The 19,703-nt window shown below is 56.2% G+C and overlaps 6 protein-coding genes across 6 annotated transcripts; 3 read left to right on the top strand and 3 right to left on the bottom strand.

The window, feature by feature from the left end:
- Positions 1-816: 816 nt before the first annotated feature.
- C8Q71DRAFT_737123 (uncharacterized protein) lies at positions 817-3,918 on the bottom strand. Its single transcript, XM_047922581.1, has 7 exons — positions 3,828-3,918; positions 3,707-3,770; positions 2,096-3,636; positions 1,855-2,041; positions 1,088-1,786; positions 990-1,028; positions 817-938 (listed from the first exon to the last, which is right to left on the bottom strand). The coding sequence occupies exons 3-5, from the start codon at positions 3,610-3,612 to the stop codon at positions 1,163-1,165; spliced, it is 2,328 nt and encodes a 775-aa protein (XP_047782765.1). The 5' UTR covers positions 3,613-3,636; positions 3,707-3,770; positions 3,828-3,918; the 3' UTR covers positions 817-938; positions 990-1,028; positions 1,088-1,162.
- Positions 3,919-4,034: 116 nt separating this feature from the next.
- C8Q71DRAFT_737120 (uncharacterized protein) lies at positions 4,035-5,227 on the top strand (the record flags this gene model as incomplete). The annotated part of the gene is made up of 5 exons (XM_047922580.1): positions 4,035-4,285; positions 4,361-4,517; positions 4,575-4,904; positions 4,966-5,036; positions 5,091-5,227. Coding segments are annotated over exons 2-5 (470 nt in total), but the record flags the coding sequence as incomplete, so codon positions are not given.
- Positions 5,228-6,239: 1,012 nt separating this feature from the next.
- On the top strand, positions 6,240-7,005 carry C8Q71DRAFT_853852 (uncharacterized protein; the record flags this gene model as incomplete). Its single annotated transcript, XM_047926984.1, has 4 exons — positions 6,240-6,285; positions 6,342-6,818; positions 6,875-6,945; positions 6,994-7,005. 4 exons carry the CDS (start codon positions 6,240-6,242, stop codon positions 7,003-7,005), a joined length of 606 nt encoding a protein of 201 aa, XP_047782763.1.
- A 369-nt stretch (positions 7,006-7,374) lies between these two features.
- C8Q71DRAFT_828490 (PRP1 splicing factor, N-terminal-domain-containing protein) lies at positions 7,375-11,088 on the top strand. Its single transcript, XM_047926329.1, has 11 exons — positions 7,375-7,587; positions 7,639-7,812; positions 7,865-8,117; positions 8,182-8,280; positions 8,335-8,631; positions 8,683-8,809; positions 8,860-9,481; positions 9,535-9,793; positions 9,848-10,226; positions 10,284-10,549; positions 10,605-11,088. Exons 1-11 carry the CDS (start codon positions 7,436-7,438, stop codon positions 10,746-10,748), a joined length of 2,772 nt encoding a protein of 923 aa, XP_047782762.1. The 5' UTR covers positions 7,375-7,435; the 3' UTR covers positions 10,749-11,088.
- Positions 11,089-14,484: 3,396 nt separating this feature from the next.
- On the bottom strand, positions 14,485-15,406 carry C8Q71DRAFT_330626 (uncharacterized protein). The gene is made up of 5 exons (XM_047917876.1): positions 15,251-15,406; positions 14,977-15,204; positions 14,864-14,917; positions 14,647-14,756; positions 14,485-14,528 (listed from the first exon to the last, which is right to left on the bottom strand). The coding sequence occupies exons 2-4, from the start codon at positions 15,141-15,143 to the stop codon at positions 14,681-14,683; spliced, it is 297 nt and encodes a 98-aa protein (XP_047782761.1). The 5' UTR covers positions 15,144-15,204; positions 15,251-15,406; the 3' UTR covers positions 14,485-14,528; positions 14,647-14,680.
- On the bottom strand, positions 15,321-16,263 carry C8Q71DRAFT_330655 (uncharacterized protein). The gene is made up of 2 exons (XM_047917879.1): positions 15,579-16,263; positions 15,321-15,504 (listed from the first exon to the last, which is right to left on the bottom strand). Exons 1-2 carry the CDS (start codon positions 16,172-16,174, stop codon positions 15,453-15,455), a joined length of 648 nt encoding a protein of 215 aa, XP_047782760.1. The 5' UTR covers positions 16,175-16,263; the 3' UTR covers positions 15,321-15,452.
- Between the last annotated feature and the right edge of the window lie 3,440 nt (positions 16,264-19,703).

Raw genomic sequence — 19,703 nt, 5'->3', positions numbered from 1 at the left:
GCCACCCGAAGCATCCACTAACACCGTTGCGCAGGAGAAGCGTCTCTGTCCGAGTAGTGGAAGCAAGACGCTCTCCAGCTTTGATTGCTCTCAATGGAGGCTCCCGAAGTTCGTCCGTCGACCGGATCAATCGGATGTCGCAAACCAGAAACACTAGAGAGGGACAGGGAGCCGCGGGATTAACATTTGCATTGCTCTATGGTTAGCAAAGTCATCTCGGGAAGTCATTACGAAGCTCACTCCTGCAGCACCCGACCACCACATCAGTGTCGACCAAAGGGTTACAGTCTGAAAAGATCATTCGACACGCTTTGAACACTCAAGTCTTGAAATTACCTGGTGCGGAAGCTGCCGTGAGCAAAGTACAAGCGCCGCACCATAGGCATTAGCACCTAGCTGCACATTTATTCACCAAAGCACCACAGTACCGTCGGTATAATTAGTGTTCGGCGACGAGGTTGGAGTCTGAGCCAGTTTCCAGGATTTAATGCGCGGCCAGCAAGACGAAGCCGACGAATCGACCAGCGAGCCACAGGGAATGCCGGGAACAGGAGGTCATGTACTGGACGCAGAACCGCCCGCCGACGGAAAGCTGATCTAGCCACCCTAGTTCATCCGCGGCGGGCGCTTGGATGTTATTGCTCTCGAACGCAGGGCAGACTTCCGTGTTGTACGGCTGAATAGCGAGCAGATAAGACGTAATCGGGGGCAGCGTAAGTAGGAAACCCGAGGAGCAAATAAGAAGGATACTGAAAGTGAGCCTACCTCCGAGGCGTTATCAGACAGACTTCGAACAGGAGGCGACTGGCGGACACCTACTATGATCATCGCACGTCCACCGTCCACAGATGTCGAGATAAGTAGCGTGAGACAAAAACCCGTTTGTTAAAGTCCATACTTCCGATTAAGGTGGTATATACTATACGATCGACTAGATGCTTTGAGATGTCAGTTGGTACCTTGCATGAGGGTTGGGTTCCCATACATACCTGTACATGTAGAAAGTAGCGATAGATGATCACTATATACTGCGAGGGCATGAAACCTCAGTTCGAGTCAGACAGCATCCACAGGAAGAAATACTGACCAGGATACTTTTGCATGTCATCGCACGCCATCCGGTGACCTCTACCAGATTTGCCTTGGCGCTGATCTTCAAGCTTCAACCCTCATACTCGTCCTCTCCGTCGTCATCGTACGACCGCTTGCGTTTGCGTTTGGGTCGTCGTTGCATCTCCGGGGGAGGCGAGCCCGCTAATTCGGTCCACAAACTCTCTTCGTAGGCTTCTTCCAGGAGGCGATCATGTTCATCGAGCTGCTCCTCGTCAATCAGCTCTTCCACTAGCGCGTCAGTTTCCGTCTCGTCCGACATGAGGTCTTCTTCAGCGGGAGGTTCGGCGGAAGCCGTAGATGCCGGCCAGGGCATATACAAAGAGACATCCAGAGAGCGAGGAACACCGCTCGCTGAAGGCGAGGACTCGGCTGCCGGATAATAGACCAGGGGAGGAGCCACGGCGCGATGCAATGGGAACCTGTGAGGGTCGAATACTTGCTCATCTTCGTCATCTTCGTCATCCTGTTCTACTTCGTCGGCCTCGCGCTCGTCATCGGCCTCGTCTTCGGACGACGAGTCCCCACTTGCTACATCTTTCTCACCAGGCGCGCCATCAGAATCGTCCTCCGCCAAACCGGAACGCTGAAGGAGGATGTCGAAGTGTTCCTTCTTGTTAATGCTCTCGCAGCCCATCAATACCAAGGCTTGTTCAACGTGCACGTGGGAGATACGCTGTAAGTATTGACGTTCCGTGGGTCAATGGACGATTTCTCTTCGGAGAGCTGCATCTATTGACTTACGTCAAACTTCCCCAGACGCCAGCCTTTGGTGTTTCTCTTGGACTCCCGGTCCTGCTCCCGTAGAACGACGACGCAATGAATCAGTTCCGTGATGAATTGCGAGAGGTGAGCGTTCAGCAATCGAATCACGTCCGACGAGATTTGCGAAGATATAGTAGAATCAACGTCATGAAGGCGGTTGTACAGTCTGCGGAATGTTGTGACGATCAACTACTATACGCTCATTAAGAAGAATACATACCGCATGAGTCTGGCCAAGCCTTTGAGATTCAGAGCTCCAACATATTGCTCCTGTAGCTCATCCGCGTCAAGGCCTATCTCTCTTAACTTCTTGAGAAGCTTGTAAGGGAGCGTCAAGCCTGAGACATGTGAGCGACGAGAACGGTCTTTGCGAGCAGCTTCCGCGGGAGCTTGATTGTCCATTGAACCCCGCTCTTCGTCAGTACCCTCCGCGGCCGGTTCATCGTCGTCATCGCCGCCGCCGCCGCCTTCACCGCTAGATGCGCGTCGCTTGATGCAGCTCGTGGACTTTACGTCCGTGCCAGGTCCTCTGAGAACCTTGGCTGCGCGTTTTCGGCCTGGCTTGAGTTTGGAAGCTGTGGATACGACACCACCTCCGCGAGCTTCCGCGCGTTTCTTCCTCATGTGAAGTCGCTTCTGGAACAGACGTCGCGCAGCAGCGAGGTCGGGGTCGAGCTGGGACTTGGAGACCACCGAACTGGCGCGACTGATGGGTTCGCTAGATGTGGGAGGAAGAGGAGAAGGACGAAATGGAGGTGTCTGGGGACGAAATTGGTGATGTGGAAGCATATGTGGCGGTGCAGCAGGGCAATGACTATGACGGGGTGCGGGCGCGCCTTCGCTGACGACAGTAGACTGCAGACTCTGCGATTGATTGCGAAGTATCGGGTCGATCATCTCGTCGTTGGGCGTGCCCGCAACAGGCTGCTCGAGTCCTTGAGAAGCATGTTGCTCCTCAGCCACCGGCTGGTCGCCACGAACACTGTGGACCTCTTGAGCTTCCTGGTTGGTATCGTCCGGTGGAACACTAGCGTCGTCGTCCATCTGCAACGCCGCCTCGTCTTCTTCCCTTAAAACTCGGTTCATGGCCTCGAGAGTAGCACAGCCCAAAGCTCGCAGAGTGTCTTCCACCTTCCACTCTTCCTTCCGTTCCTTCAACCATTGCTTGAATTCCTTCTTCCTCTGCCTGACATCTTCTCGATAATGTTCGCTGCTCTCCGACTGCGCCTGACCTCTGCGAGCTCGCACCGCTTTTTCCCTAGCCTCCAATTCCTCCTGTCGTGCTTCCTGCAATTCCCGACTCTCCCATGTAGGTTCTGCGTCTAGGAAAGGCTGCGCCTTCTGCTCCTCCAGAGCGACCAGGGCATCAGAGACTTTCAAGGCTGTCAGAAAGTCCTTTCGAAGCACAGGACCATTCGTACGAGCGCCGTTCTCCAGCAGCTGGACATATAAGCACACATCGACAACGCTCTTCGTCTTGATCTCCTCGGCTATCAAGTCTGGTCTAAGACGGGAGTGTATGGCGAGCGCGTGGAAGAAGAGATCCTTCTCAGCACTCGTCCAGTACGCGCTGGGTGGGAAGAATGAGGGAGGGAGCCGGCCGCTCCTGTCCCTGCCTGATAAGTGTGCACGGACATGGTCAAGGTGTTTAGAGAAATGAGAAAGGTATGTTAAATCGATAGATGTGTCGCCGCCGTTCCCAACACCCGGTTCTGGTGTCGATGTAGCGCTGGTCATATGCCAATGGCTGTATAGAGATGCCTGAGAAGTGATCCGGTTGTATAAACAACGGAAGTTGTCGTAGATATGATTCATGGACGGATCCACATACCTCAATTGGCAGAACGTTGTCCGGACGTCCGTAATGTTTCCAGCGGCATCCGAGAGGGCAAGAACTATTTGACACGAGGTTGAAATGAGCAAATGTCAGTGAGGCGCGGCATATCGCTTACTTCCAAGTACATAGAAGATGAGAATTGCCTTGGAGGCCAAACTGCGCCGCAGACCTAGGCTGCAGAACGTTTCTGGGGCAATGGGTAGACGCCAAACGGGCGCTTGTATGTTCGCGGAGAAGGATTTCCGGACAAGGCAATTACCAGTGCACGTGGTGCGGGGTGCAGCTCCGAGAATGGAATGTGGTGTAACACTGACAGATTCTAACGTCGAGGAGCTCCAATGCATACTCCGGCGTAGTGTTCTCGTATTGCACCTCCATCGCCGACATCTACGCTGGTCGCATACGGGTAACTCGTCAAGTCGTATTTTCTTCGTCACACAAGAGGCGGGCGCGGATGCCGCTGACTCCAACGCACAACACACGCACGACCACGCACGATCCACTCACGTCCCACAATGGACACGAGGAGGCGCATCATGGAGCATCTCACCGTTGCATGAGATCATTTTTTGTGTCAGTTGTGGGTCCATAATGCGTCATACACCGCGATACGTCTCCCAGGGGCCTCCTCAACCGTATACATATAAGGTGACGGCACGTCTGCTTGATCAACACGAACCCACGACTTCTCTCCCACAAATCACCACGACCTCCAAATCATCTATTACCGCGTAACGAGAATTCATAATGTCTGCCGCATACGGAAACCCCCCGCGAGGCAACGAGACGCGCTGGAACAACGACCGTAAGCTACTCTTCATAGGCTGCTCACACAAATGGCCGCTAACCTCGCGGTTAACAGCGAACAGCTACGGGACTCAGAACTCCTCAAACCAGAACTCCTCGGCCAACGACCAGCCCGGCTTCCAGCCAGGGTTCGAAGACCAGGGCTACACGCGCCGTGAAGGTGCTCGGGACAACAACGCTGTCCCGGGTGCGCAGTATACCGCCGGCCACGGCGACAGCTTGGGCAACACAGGCCCATACCCGGGCAACACCTCCGATAACAACGTGCCCGGTGCGGGTACTGGTGACTGGCAGCAGAGCAACGCTGGAGGCAACGCCGGCGACCAAGGTTGGAATAACAACCAGGGTACCGGCGGCCATCCATCTGTGGGTCAGCGTGTGAAGGGTTAGTACCGTCCCTGACCTTACCTGCTGGGATGTGGCTCTGACGTTAACGTCTCATGAAGGTACCGCTGAGAAGGTGGCTGGTAAGGTGACCGGAAACACTGGCACGCAACAACGCGGCGAGCAGCGTAGGGTATGTCTCATCGCGCAAATGCTCTTTGTAACACGAGGCTCATGCACATTTCAGGAGAACGTTAACTAGTAGCGGCATCTTCACCTGCCTTATGCCCTCATACGCCCCCTTGGTGTTGTAGTCTCGTGGTTTCGTAGCGAGACGTCAGAAGTAGATGGAAGTAATAGCAATGTATAGTAGCATTTTCACGATCGACTCGAGGGGTTTGAATTCTCCTAACCGTCAGTGGGTAGGTAATTGACCTGGAGACGACTTTGTCGGCTGCTATACCGAGCGCGCCTAGGCGAACTAGGGCGAACTGCTCCACCGAAACAAAGCACTTTCACGCCCTGGCTACTTATGATCCACTCCGCGTCATGCGCATGTGGCTGTCAGGATATATATATGCGCCTGGTGTCACTTACTTACACACCGTAGTAAGATGGGGGAGTGATCGGTCTTGCACCTGGCCTTGAGCTTGAAGCTTGATGATAGTGACTGTAAATGCAGTACGCACAACCGACTGACACGTCGTATCATGATGTATTGCCAGTTCAATTTGCCACGACTGCTGAGTTACACCCTTGCCTATGGCAGAGAATACAAGTACTTAAGTATTCAGTCTAGAGCTGTATGACGTAGGTCAGCAGCAGCACAGAAAATCAGTATCCCCTTGCAGCTAAGGCGTACCTAGTGTGCAGTGGCCTTTCTCTTGGCAGATCTTGTACAATGGCCTCAATTGTATCATGACGGTGTACTGACAGCATGCAGTGCAAATATGGCCCGCTCGGATCCTGCGGCTAGGCACCACGGTCGCTCCAACAGTCGCTATTACGGGCAATACTTTGGTCAGTACCTTAGGAAGCAGCAATGACCTTTATTTCGCTGCTGGAGTAGCTCGGTCCAGCCCCGGATTCTATGTCATCTGCTGGTCAACCCACGCCACGAGAGGAGTACCGCAGTTGCGAAGAGATGCACTTACCCGCTTGCAGCCATTCGATGACGAGGCTCGGACATATGCCGCACCATCCCTGACATGAGCACCACTCTCGTGCGTACCTTGACAGAACGCTCGCCCCCCTGCGTCGGCGGCGAATTGCAGAGACCACAGTTTCGGGTAGATATAAGACCGAGTACATTTATCCTAAGTCCTCACAACCCATACCACCCAACATTCACATACCCCTTGAAATCTCATCCTCGTTGAATAATCGACAATCCAATATGGTGGACTCCGACAGAAACCAGACTGGTAACTGGAACAACGACCGTGAGTGAACGTCACCAGCTGTTAGACGGTCCATGCATCTGAACGTTGCCTAACAGCCAACAATTTCGGCGCCCAGGGTGGTGGCAACCAAAACTACGGCCGTCGTGATCAGGGCCTCGGCGGCGGCCAGGGTGACCAGGGTTTCGGCGGCGGCCAAGGTGGCGGCCAGGACTTCGGCGGCGGCCAGGGTGGCCAGGGCTTCGGTGGCGGTCAGGCTGACCAGGGCTTCGGCGGCGGCCAGGCTGACCGCCGCTTCGACCAAGGGGTCGACCAGAACCAAGGCTTCCCTAATCAAGGGGGCCAGGGTCGGGAATCCCGCGATCAAGGCTTTGGAGGGCAGGGAGGCGGCCCCCAGGACCAAGGCTACCAGGGCAGCGGCGCATACGGGGGAGGTGCCCAGGGCGGGTATGGCGGTGCCGGACAGGACAATTTCCAGGGCGCGCAAGGCGATAACACGTACCAAGGCGACCAGCCTGGCGGTGCTCCCGGGGGTAGAGCCGGCGGCAAGCCATCTATGGCCCAACGTGTCGAGGGTAAGTTTACTGGTAAACGATCGGTTATATGGTGACTCACCAGTTCGACCATACAGGCAACATGGAGAAGATAGCTGGCAAGGTGACCCGCAACCCCGGCATGGTCGTGCGCGGCGAAGAGAAGAAGGTTCGTAATGCTCACCCATACTCTGGATTATGTGCTTAATCTTCACAGGAGGGATATTGAATGCCTGCCCCTTGTCGATCTGATGAATGCAACGCTCATGAGGGTCGATGTTCGTCTGCAATCCGCGATGTTATGTAGTATCACTAGTATTATGCAGTAAACGGCGCAACTGTATTATAGCTCTATGGACTCGATTGGAACCCGTACATGTCTTGATGAGCATGTTCTATGAGGACACACGATGCGAAAGTGCATGATAATGAGCCAGAATGACGCAGTCGACAATGAGCAAGTTGAGTGATGTATGCGGCAGGGCGCAGCTCTTTCAAGTTGACGGAGGTCCTGCGCCACAGGAAACAAATGATGACAAACTCCATGGACGGCACAACTGTAACGTGACTGAGCTACTGCAGTATCACACTTCGGTAACTTCGCCACCGACGGCGACCATCTCCCTCAGTCGTTCAGTCTCGCTCGCTATCACTGCAAGATGGCGGCGAACAACAAGACCAACAAGCTGGCCTTCCTTTCTATGCCGGCGCCGGCATCCTATGTCGCTGGTCTCGGACGAGGTGCCTCTGGCTTCACCACACGTTCGGATATTGGTCCGGCCCGTGAAGGACCCTCCGCGGAAGTCATTGCGTGCGTACACTCCCACTACACCCGTGCATCATACACTGACATATAGTATAGCGAAGCACAAGCGAAGCGAGGCGAGGAAGCGGAGGTTGACCCGGATCAGTTCCAGGATCCCGACAACGAATACGGTCTCTTCGCTGGGACTACGTACGAAGCTGACGATGAGGAGGCGGATCGTATATATGAGTCGGTGGACCTGAACATGGATGCTCGGCGGCGGGCGCGTCGGTACGCATGAGGAGCTCAAATATGTTGAAGTCCACTCACAGCTGCGCCGCAGGGAGGCTCTCGAGAATGAGGAGCTTGCGAAGCATCGAGCCGAGCGACCGAAGATTCAGCAGCAGTTTGCTGACCTGAAGCGCGGCCTGGCGGTTGTCACTGACGAAGAATGGGAGAGCATTCCAGAGGTGGGCAATCTTACGCGCAAAAAGCGTAAAAGGGACGAGAGGTCATTTGTTGTGCCCGACAGCATCATTGTCGGAGACAGGTCTAAGACCGAATACGAGAATGCACTGGACGCGAGGCAGCAAGCGGTGAGTCTGCAGTGCTGCAGTGCTCATGTGCACTCGTGTACTCACTTTATGTTGTCTGTCCCAGGCAGGAGGCTTTGAGACCCCAGCAGACAGCGGCACGCTCACGAACTTCGTGGAGATGGGTCAAGCTCGTGACAAGATCTTGTCGTTGAAACTAGATCAGGTACGAGCAATGTTTGTTCATCATACAGATAGGACTCAATGATTTGTTCCTCAGGTGTCGGGCACTTCCACCAACTCCGGTCTCTCTACCTCTATCGACCCCAAAGGCTACCTCACCTCCCTGGAGAGCGTCGTGATCAAGACAGATGCAGAGATTGGCGATATCAAGCGTGCACGTATGCTCTTCGATTCGCTTGTCAAATCCAATCCCAAGCATGCGCCCGGTTGGATCGCCGCTGCATGTCTGGAAGAGCATGCTGGCCGCATGGTTGCAGCACGCAAGCTCATCAAGCAAGGTTGCGAGCAATGCCCGAAGAGTGAGGATGTGTGGCTTGAAGCTGCACGCTTGCATGTACGTGCTCACAGTCAGTAGTACGATACTTGATGCTGATTTCGGCCACAGAATAACGATGATGCTAAGGTCGTTTTGGCCAACGCAGTACAGCATGTGGGCCAGAGCGTAAAAATCTGGCTGGCTGCCGCAGACTTGGAACACGACGCCAAGGGCAAGAAGCGTGTCCTGCGCAAGGGTGAGTAATAGGTCGTGTGGATCCTCATTCGATGCTGACGCCACTCCCAGCTCTTGAACACATCCCGAATTCCGTACGCCTGTGGAAGGAGACCGTCAACCTTGAGTCTAATCCTGTCGACGCACGCATCATCTTGTCGCGCGCAGTGGAAGTCATCCCTCTCTCCGTAGAGTTGTGGCTAGCTCTTGCTCGTCTGGAAACACCCGAGAAGGCCAGGGCAGTCCTGAATAAGGCTCGGAGCGCGGTGCCTACAAGCCACGAGATCTGGATTGCTGCAGGCCGACTGATCGAGCAACAAGCCTACGCTACCGAGATGCCGGAAGCGGTGCGGAACGAGGAGCTCGCGGTCGTTGATAAGACTATCGCAGCCGGTGTGCGGCAATTGCGCGCGCACGGCGTTCTGCTCACTCGCGAGTTGTGGCTGAAGGAGGCGGAGCGATGCGAGAGCGAAGGGTCACCACGCACGTGCGAGGCAATCGTGAAAGCCACCGTAGCGATGGAGGTAGAGGAAGAAGATAGGCTCGACACTTGGATGAGCGACGCAGAGAGCGCAGAGTCTCGAGGTCACGTAGGGACCGCGCGGGCAATCCTTGCGTATGCACTCAAGGTCTTCCCGGACAAGAGGGTATTATGGCGCAAGGCTGCGGATCTCGAGAAGGCACATGGTACAAGGTCCGTTCATCTGTCTTGTTACAGTCCTGCATATCGTCTGACTGCTGTTCCAGGGAGTCACTCGCCGCAGTCCTCGAGAGGGCCGTTCATCACTGTCCGCAGGCGGAGGTCCTCTGGCTCATGTGGGCGAAAGAAAAGTGGCTCGCCGGCGACGTCCCCGGCGCGCGTGAGGTCCTGGAGAGGGCCTTCGTTGCCAACCCGGAAAGCGAACAGATCTGGCTGGCCGCTGTCAAGATTGAAGCTGAGAATGGCGAGGTTATAGCCGCGAGAGAACTTCTCGTACGGGCCCGAACTGTGGCCGATACTCAAAGGGTGCGTTCGTTTACGTCTGCGATTGCGTGACATTGCTCTGATAGTATGTTGTAGATCTGGATGAAGTCAGCCGTCTTCGAACGGCAGCAGGGGCAGATTGACACCGCACTCGAGACGCTCGCAACCGCTATTAAGAAGTACACCAAATTTGCAAAGCTCTATATGATTCAGGGTCAGATCCACCAAGACCGGAAGGATTATGCCGCAGCTCGCGCTTCCTATGCTGCTGGAATCAAGCAATGCCCTAAAGAAGTCACTCTGTGGATCCTAGCCAGCCGACTGGAAGAGGCGGACGGAAAGAGTATCAAGGCGAGAGCGCTTCTTGACAAGGCCCGCCTGGCCAATTCTGGCAGCGACGTTCTATGGGCCGAGGCAGTAGGCGTCGAGGAACGTAGTGGAGGCACTGCACAGGCCAAGACGGTGCTGGCGAGGGGTAAGCCACACGCTGTGACGTGTTCTGGCACGATACTGAGACTATTTTCGCACATAGGCTTACAGGAATGCCAGACTTCCGGCTTGCTCTGGTCCATGACCATATGGTCAGAGCCACGCCCCACCCGGAAGTCTCGCTCCGCCGACGCTCTTCGAAAAGCCGCGGACGATCCCTTGGTGCTGTGTACTGTCGCACGGCTCTTCTGGGCTGAGCGAAAGATCGAGAAGGCGAGGCAGTGGTTCGAGCGCGCTATCACCGCCAATCCTGACCTCGGAGACAACTGGGGATGGTGGTTGAAGTTCGAACGTCAACATGGAAACTCAGTCAGTATACCCTGCTTCGTATGCGGCGATACGGCTTCTGACCATCTGACTGCAGGAGCAACAGGAGGAGGTTGTTAAGAAATGCGTGGCTGCGGACCCTCACCACGGTCCGACATGGCAATCCATTGCTAAGGACCTCAGGAACGCACGGAAGAGCACCAAGGAGATCTTGGAGCTCGTTACTAATGCACTGAAGTGATCATGCAAGTTGAGGGCTTTGTGGCACTATGTTGTATTTGTATGCGTATCATTTGTATCTCCGGAAACTACGGTTGTGCGACTCGACAGCGACTCGTTTATATTGGTGTATTACATGATGTACGGAGGCTGACTAGCGTCCTTCGTATCCGAAGCGATTCGCTGAACATCACCTGCGACTGTCGCAGTACTTACTTCCGAGTCCCATACACCGTCTCGTCCTAGGTGTCCAATTTCGGAGTGCCGTGAGAGATGCCTCGCAACCAAGGTACATGCAGGCTCTAAGGATGTCCGTAGTACGTACCATCCATGGAACAATACTTTGAGTCGGAACCTTGCGCGTCAAAAGGCCCTCTAGAGACTCCGTCAAGGATCTTGCATTCGGGCAGCGATACATAAATGCGAGCTTGAGAAGGCGACTGATAACTTCCGGATCCGCCAAGGTCACTTAGGATGCTTGGCAGGATAGTTCTGAATACGATGAGCCAAGAGCCCGGGCGTTGTGAGCATAGCGTTGCGCCCGGCCCAGCGGCGATTGTACGGACATTGGAGCTCGAGGAGATGCCAAGTTATTCGCCATGCGCCGTAACGGGAGACGTGAACGACCCGCATCTGCTCATAAGACCCTAGATGTCTTACTGCATAACTTGAGAGAAGAGTACAGCCTTACGGGGGTCGAATCAAATGGGAGGACCTTATTTGCCACTATAAGGAGCATTTCAGGAAGCACTTGCGGATAAGCGGGATGGCGGCTACGGTCCTCGCAATCGCTTTGTGAGCATGTATCATTGTACATATCATTAAGTCGTGCCGCGCCTACACCTAGCGGTTCCGAGGAATTTTGATTGTCAAGAATGACCTCGTTAGTAAGACAACGCACGTCGTGACGGTACTACTTGACTGGGCTGACCGGAATACCCATAAAGTATGACGTCTAGTAATAGACTTCATCCGATTCGTCCGCTGAGGCCTCAGGTTGATAACCTCCAGTCTTCAGCAGACTGTCAGACTGTGGATTGAATGCAGTGAGAACTATTTTGCGAATGCGTATCACTTACGGAAAGGTATCGACCTAACTACTTTCGAACGTCAAGGAGGCGGGCCGGAACGGAAAGGTCGGACAGCTCGAGGAACTACTAACCTGTCTAGGAGATATACCGACCTATTGAACGTAAGACCCCGGATGAGTTGGAAATCTAGCTGAGTCGTTCGCCGGCAATCATGACTTACGTTCTCTCGATAGATTTGAGCATGGGAGAGGCGACACGCTTTGACGTTCTGTGAGTGGCTCCCCACTACTTGCCGTCCTATTTTGACATGAAGCTGCGTCTTGGCGGAATTGATCACCTCGATACCAAGCTAGCGGTACTCACAGCGGGCCCGGGCGCCGCATCCGCAGGCTGATAGTCAAGACCTGTGGCAGGTACTGATAGAGTCAATGGATAGATACGGGGAGCTGCGAGGGCCGACGTAAGATGCAAGGTGATTATTGTTAACAGCTATAACGCATGCATTTTCGCTACGATGCATCGTTCAACGGTGGCATGCGTAGTGGGCTGTTGCGCCTGATTAGTGTATATCGGTCGTCGTACGCCAGTACAAGACGCACGGTGAACCCCTCCAGCCCAGATATCCCCCAGCATATGCTCTCTAACGTGAGATCCTGACAACCCGTGTTGCCGCATTGTACCATGACAGCAGCAGTGGCTCCCGCAAGGAATGCACTGTAAGCAACGACAGAAGGGGGAGCCTGAGGCATTCAAGCTCGAAAAGGCCTAGTGGCTACCGTGACCGCCGGCCGTCGGTGAACCTCTGTCCAATGACAGGCCATGATTTATCTTGATAGAGTGAGTGCACAGGTCGACATGTACAATGGACCCGATGATGTTACTCACCGTTTTCATCTATGACTGGGCACCTGCATTGGCTTGTCCTCCAATAGACAATGTACGTGGGATATTCCTGATTAGCATTAGTGCCTGCACAATTGACATGCGATTCTGCCAGCTCGCTGCAGTCCGAGGGCGGCGTCCATCCGGTGTTATTGCCGACCTACTGCTCTCCGGTCGCTGATGTCCGGGAGACGCGTCGATGAACGCCCGATCCTTGCGTCAATCAACCTGGGACGACGGATCACAAAGCACGTAACTTACTCATCGAGGTCTTTCAAGGGATGCACTTGCTGTCGGAGATGCCCGCGCCACCAGACACGGGACAGCATGGACAATGTCACACAGCGCGCGGAAGCAAATCTTCCACTCCGACAACGCGCGCGGGCCGTATGATGCGCCAGACGCTGGCATGCGCATGCGTGCTTCGTCTAGCCCAAGTCCAGCCTTGGGCATTCTGAACCCGGATATAACCAAGGAGGTTGGAAATATAACCCGCGTCTCGCTAGATCCGGGACAGTCCTTCAAATGCGTTTCGCTTCCGAGCTTCGCAGGTGCCTATTGCGGGACGCAGGACGGCGTGCCCCTGCTCAGTTGGCAGTACCAATGTTGAGCGTCTGCGATGCTTCTGGCAGAGTGATATCGCGATTGGGAGGCGCCATCGCGATTCTTTCCGAGTGTTCACGGAGCGTGCAAGGAGCTCGCGCCGTGGGCTACGGGCTCATTGTGGGTCATCGGTGAACAGGTTGATAGTTCTCCTTAATAGAGCGACTTGGGTCACCCGGCCGGACAGCCTCGCCGCTGAAAATCAACTGACAGCCGACCTCCACGGGTGATGCCTTCGTCCACACAGATGACTTGGGACCATATGGTGAAATCCATACACCTGTAACACGGAAAAGCCCGGCGTGTCAAAATCAGCAAGTATCAGTCGGGCAGCAGCGAGATGGAGGCCACTGGCCTATGATTTCGACCGCGATGCATGAGCTGAATGAGACTATTGCAGGATACCATGCACCATGTATATCCATCGCGAGGTATCACTGTATCATTGGGCCCATCTAACCTGTACCGCACGCAGATGAGGTCAATGTTAACCTCCGTAGTACGTTAGACGACGGATCACATCATGGACGATTATTCACTCGAATTATGCGACTGACCGACTTTAGTGCATCCTAAGATGGCTTTCTCCCTGCACGTTTCCCAAAGTTGAGCCATCGCCGGAGACAAGCGTCATGTCTCGTATGTTGACTATATTGCCCGAGGCAGATCACGACGTTCGTATTTCACGTAGCTGGACTGTCGCCGCTCCGCTACCGGGCTCGCGAAGGGCACCCCGTTGATAAAGGGATGCGTCACGGCTCTCTGATTAGATTTGCACACCTTTGACTTTGACACTGTCAGAATTTCATCGTGAGGCCGCATTCGTGGCGTCGCGACTGCAGCTTCTTCGGACCCATGCTTCTCGTGTTTCAGGTTGCCGCACTCACATAGCAACGTAACGCTCACCTACTCAATCGCCCGAACGCCCGGACCTCAGCTACGCGTCGTCCCCAAAATAACTGACTGCTTTGCCGGATACACTCTGATGGCTTGGTGGCTTGTTCAATGGTCAATGTCGTGGCGAGCCTTCTTTCATCAGCGAGTCAGCAGGCACCCCTGAAGTCCCGTTCTCCGCGGGATAAATCCGCGCTCTCGCACAACTGTCCAGTCTTTCCCCGGCTGGATGACCGTGATCATTGCGGTCATCTCAAATATTAGTCTGCCGCAGCTTTTCGCTGACCGGACGACGTGACAAAGGTGGTGGGAGTCGACGTTGAGCGCGGGAATCCCGACCGGGCGCAGGCGACGCCGCTGTCCATGTCATTGTCACAAATACGCAATCACATCTGCCGATTGAACGCGTCAGTTTTGAACAAAGGACGTCACGAAGTGGTCAGCGGGGCCTCGTTGTGAAGGTCGGCTCCCACCAAGAGCACAAGGAGAGAAGAAACGTCATGTACTCACGAGAAAGTCGGAGGAATCTGAAGGCCTCCGGTGATCACACCGCCAGTATCTTCTCACCAAACAGCTTGCGGAATCCAGCTGGACTGCACCTAGAGCTGGAAGAAGCAACTCTATAATGAAAGTTTGCAATGCAGACGCGATCATTGGTCAAGAGTGTGTGTTTGTTGACAGACCCCGATGCGTAAAGCATGCTACAGGTGGTAATGAGCTGACGTACCGCGAGCACTCTTGGTGGCAGTGAAACCGCATGGCAGCTGAGATGTTAGTCGTTCTACGAGGAGCGAGGCCGTCAAACAGCAGCCGACGAGGTATTCCTACGGTTTGACGTACACATGTTGGATGGTCGACCACTGGCAGCAAATTGACAATGAACGGCGAAGCTGGTGCCGAAGCGCCATACGTCTTGAGTTGAAACCGTGACGCTGCCGCCCGCAGAAGCAACCGGTGCCCCCAATGAGCTCAGACAGAAGCGCTGTGACAGCTGCCTGCAGGCTCATATTCCAGACTCTGGCCTCCTGTTGTCAAATCCCGAGCGACTCATGTTACAATTTACACGCCCTACGCTTCTCTGAGACCCAGACATTCAACGTGTGAGGCAACATACCTTCGAGAGAGCCGCATGAACGCCAAAACAGGCGCGAGTCTCAGGGAGAAACCCTGACAGAGGCGCGTCTCACTAGTTGCCTGCAATGACAAGGGCTGGCATGAAAATAGCAACAGCATGAGAGTGCTGCATCAAAACATTGCAATTCGATCAACGTAAAGAGCGACTCAGCAATCTTCAGGTGTGCAGCAGGCCTCGGAGACTATTGTCCTCGTACTGTTTTCGGGATGCTGTATACGTATAGACGCGTTTGTCTAGCGTAAAGTCAGATGCATGTGGAGACGAGTAAGCAAATGAGGCCTCTGCTGCACCGAATGCGATCACTTACGAACATACGGAGCGCCTTGAGTCCGGCGGCATTGCAGCGATAAGACCTGCAATTAGTAGGTCGCATAGTACTGTACGTACAGATAGGACGCAACTTGAAGCGCACTCCGGAGCCTGCAGACTGAGCACGACAAACATGAAGGTGCATTGACATTTTCCGCGATTATTACGCGTGACGTACCGCAGTTTGCAGCGACGGAGTGATCGACCGGCGCGAGCCGGTAGCTCGATTGCTAGTAGGCGTGCCACAAGATCAGGATCTAGACCAGCCCCACCAAATGCTCGGGCTGGACGGTAAAAGTTTATGGCATGCGCACCTGCAGAGCGACCACCCATCGCCAAGTCTATCCGCACCGAACGTGCTCCCGCGCGGACGTAACCGCACCCATCAATTTCGATATTCCACCCTTCTCGGAGATGTCCCTTCCTTTGTGAGCAGAGAGATCCTCGGAGGTGTGGACAGTGATGTCGATAGCCGGCGCGGCCCCGCCGGGCCCTCGCGAGCCGCCAACCACTAACGCGGCAACAGTAACGCGACGCGCTGCCTCGCGTTCGCGGAGTCGCGGTCGTCCAGACCATGGCGGGCCCACATGGCATGCGCGTACCCGGCAGCGAATGGCGGGATCAGGGCGGGATCGCGATATGGCAAGGCGGGCGGAACAGGCACAGACTGGGCGGAAGCATCTCGCAGGGAAATCTGCAGGCCACGGGATGTTCCTGACTTGGGCGCCTACGCGGTGGCTGCCAGTGGCTGGCGGGTGTCGGTACCGTGTGCATGGCGAATGACCGACGGTTCGTCCTGCGATGTGCGACTGGTCATACCACGGCGACCGCGAGGGTGGGGACGGGATTGGGTGCATCGGAGCGACGGTGCGCGCAGGCACTAGTGAACTGGAGCACGCTGTCTCGGATTCATAACCGGGACGGCCGCCAATGGACGGTCGCGCTTTCTTGCACGGGCCGGACGCTAGAGAATCAATTGCTGTATATTGACCAAGAACCGTCTGTACGTCCTAGGCCCTAGGTCGAATATAGCACACCCTCGCTGCAGGGCCGAACGCGCGCCTGGCCATTGCTTCAGGCGACGGGAGCGTTTACATGAACATGAAAGTTCGGCGGAGAACCGAACGTCGACGCTCGTGTTGACGCAGAGCAGCTCGGTATGGCAAAAGAAACATACGTCCCTGGCATAGGAAGACACGAAGCGCGGCTGCGTATGGCAAGAAGACAAGCGTATAACGTTAGACTCGACAAACGCTCACCCGGACTGTGAGCCTTGGCCCGTCACCGTCGACGTCTATCGTGTATATCCTCCGCCCAAAGCACACGCTCGCGCGGCCGCAATACCTGTAGGAGAGGAGGAATTAGTCTGGGCACCCGCCTGATTCGCTGTTCGCCACCGAACGGCCCTTGCACCGTATGTCGTGGGACGAAAACGCTATGTTGCGTACGCATTCGCTCATGGCGGATCGTGCTCGGACGAGCATTCCGAACCGCTCGTGCATTGTGCGCGTAGCCTTCGCACCCACCGGTGCGGAGAAACTGGTGTAGTCATCGTAGTCATCGTTTGGTCATATGCGACACATTCCCGCCGGGCGAAGCAGTGCTGCGTGCGGGAGTGAGGAGGGAGCAGGCTTGTCGGGCTTGACTCGGATCTGGTAGCGGATTTACACCGTCTTTGGGGGACGCACGGACGTATTCGGGAAGGCCACGGGTTGCTTGGGCTTTGCGGTGTCCGGCCAGAATCTCCCAGAGGGACCGTCCGCCGTGCGGGGACTCATCGTCACAACCATACGTATGCTCGCGGACTTGCTGCGGCCGTGCTGTGTGACTCGTCGTCGACGGAGGCTAATGACATGTATGCTCGTGGCGTACGTGGCTGAGCTACATAGTCTAGTGTCTGTAGAGCGTCGCGGGACCATTCGCACTGACCGATAGCCTCCGGGCGCGTGAGCCTCCCAGTGCTTTGCATGTGGGCGATTGAGAGTAGTACATGAGAAACAGCGCGTGGCGATTGGCCCGGCGCAACTCAAACGGACATGACGGTTCGCTGACAAGACATCGTCTGCGCACTCACCTCATATAACGTACTGGTGTTCGGCTTCGTGTCCCGAGCACGGCGGGGCCAGTGAGCCTATCAAGCTCAGGCTCACTGTGTGGGCGCCTGGATGTGAGGAGGACATACGATCGATACGATGGGGATCGGATGGAGGGAGCGGGTGGCGTGCGGACGCGATCGAGGCAGGCCGACCGGAGCAAGAGAAGCATCGTGGTCTGTCGCGATAGTGCACGGAGCTGGGCGAGAGGACCGAGTGCTCCGTGCATGATGGATCATACCAGGGCGATGGCATCCGTGACACCCGTCAGCTATCGTCCATCGGCCACTGATCGTCCGTCTATCCGCCTCCGCGCCGCGCGATCGCGAGGATGTTTACAGGATTTGTATGTAACGGTAACGCAGGCCACACGCTCGGCCTCCTGGACGGGTGAAACGCGCGACGCGCTGATATGAACGGGTGACTGATGTGTGATCATTCGCGCGGCGCGAGGAAGTGGCCATGTACGGTGGCGAGGCGAGTGAGACTGCGCGTGGCTGTCGCATGGCAGGACGCGAGGTGGCTTGTTTTGTTCCCCGCAGGACAGCGAGGCCTGCAGGAGGGATATTGACGAGAGGCGACTCAGGCGAGGGCCACGATGCAGAACAGAGCAGCTGAACGTGCCAGAGAGAGCTAGCGTCGCGCGGTGCGTGTGGTACGCGTGCGCGCACATTGCGAGGATAATATTCACGTCAACGGCCCGTGTATTGCGGAATGCACAGCATAAGTGATCCCGCGGCTGGCAGTCCGAGTGCACCGGTAGCGGCCGCAGAGACAAGGCCGGAGCAGATGACACTAGCAATGAGACGGTTGCGGGTAGACGGGGAGCCGGATCACCAGAGTGACAATGATCGTTGTGGCGATAGGACGTAGTTGCGGGCGAGACAGCAGCTCAGGCATTAGCAAGAAGACATGTGACGCGCGACAGATCCGGACGGGGGCGGGAAGATCTTCGCGAAGGAGGGGGCGCGATGTCCGAGATGGGAAGGTTACCCCCGGCGACGGCGGTCGATGGCGGTGGCAACGCGTCACCAAGAGACGCGATGGCGATAGCGCGGACTCAGAGCAGTGCGAGGGCGACGTCGGGCACAGCGGACTGGGAGGCACGGGCGACGCTTCGGGCGGGAGATGAGGCGGGCGGGCGTCGGGGCGGGCGACGTCGGGGGCGGAGAGATGTCGGGCGTCGGGCGGGGCGCGGGGAAGGACGCGGCGGAGGACGCGGAGGCAGCCAATCAGCGTGGGGAAGGCTGAGGATGATAGACGCGTCTTGGCCCGGAAAGAACCGTGGGGTGCGCGCGATCGAGATCCCCGGAGCGCGAGATCGGGCGTTGTTGAGATTGGGCGATAGGCACGCGAGGCATGTGCTTCTGGCCAGGAATGGTCAAGCGGGTCGCTTGGAAGGGAAAATCCGGGGCTGGACCGCCAGCCCTGGGTCGGTGCGGTAAAACAGGGTCTGTTGCGGCGGCAAATGGTCGGGACTGCGTCGGGCAGAGGGCGCGCGGGCCGGCGGTCGCGCATGACCAGCACTGCGAAAATGAGGACGGGAGTGCTCGCAGGCTGTAGAGGCGGGCGGCGGCTGCATTGCGGGGGGAATTGGGAGGCGATGGAAGCGAGGCGAGAGCAGACGGCCGGGTTGGGAAATGGACTGGGGAATCGCAGCGGAGACGTAATGGGCGAGGAGCCAATGGCAGCCAGGGCCGCCGCAATTGGGCGGGGGATCGCAAAAAGAATATTAGGGTTGAGGCAGCGGCCGGATAAGGGAAGAGGACGGCAGGCAAGCGAGGGAGCGCTCTGGAGACGGTCTCGACTGGGCAGAACGCAGAGGCGGGCAGAGTGGCGGAGGCGGTGATTGGCCCGGGCGAGGACGCGCCGGGTGGCCGGCGTCCATGGGGCCAATGGGGAGCAGGCGCCAGGGTGGCTGATGACGTGCCTGCCGGAATAGGCAGTAGGCACCCCGTCGCTGTGTGGCCGGACGGGCATGCGGCGGCCCTGGCGGACGGGGAGCTGTTGTCACGCGTCACGCTGATATT

The sequence above is a fragment of the Rhodofomes roseus genome (assembly GCF_022264815.1).
Source record: "Rhodofomes roseus strain CIRM-BRFM 1785 chromosome Unknown C8Q71scaffold_3, whole genome shotgun sequence".
NCBI classification, from domain to species: domain Eukaryota; kingdom Fungi; phylum Basidiomycota; class Agaricomycetes; order Polyporales; family Fomitopsidaceae; genus Rhodofomes; species Rhodofomes roseus.
The sequence above is the reverse complement of the archived record's forward strand: the minus strand, read 5'-3'. Positions and strand labels throughout refer to the sequence as shown.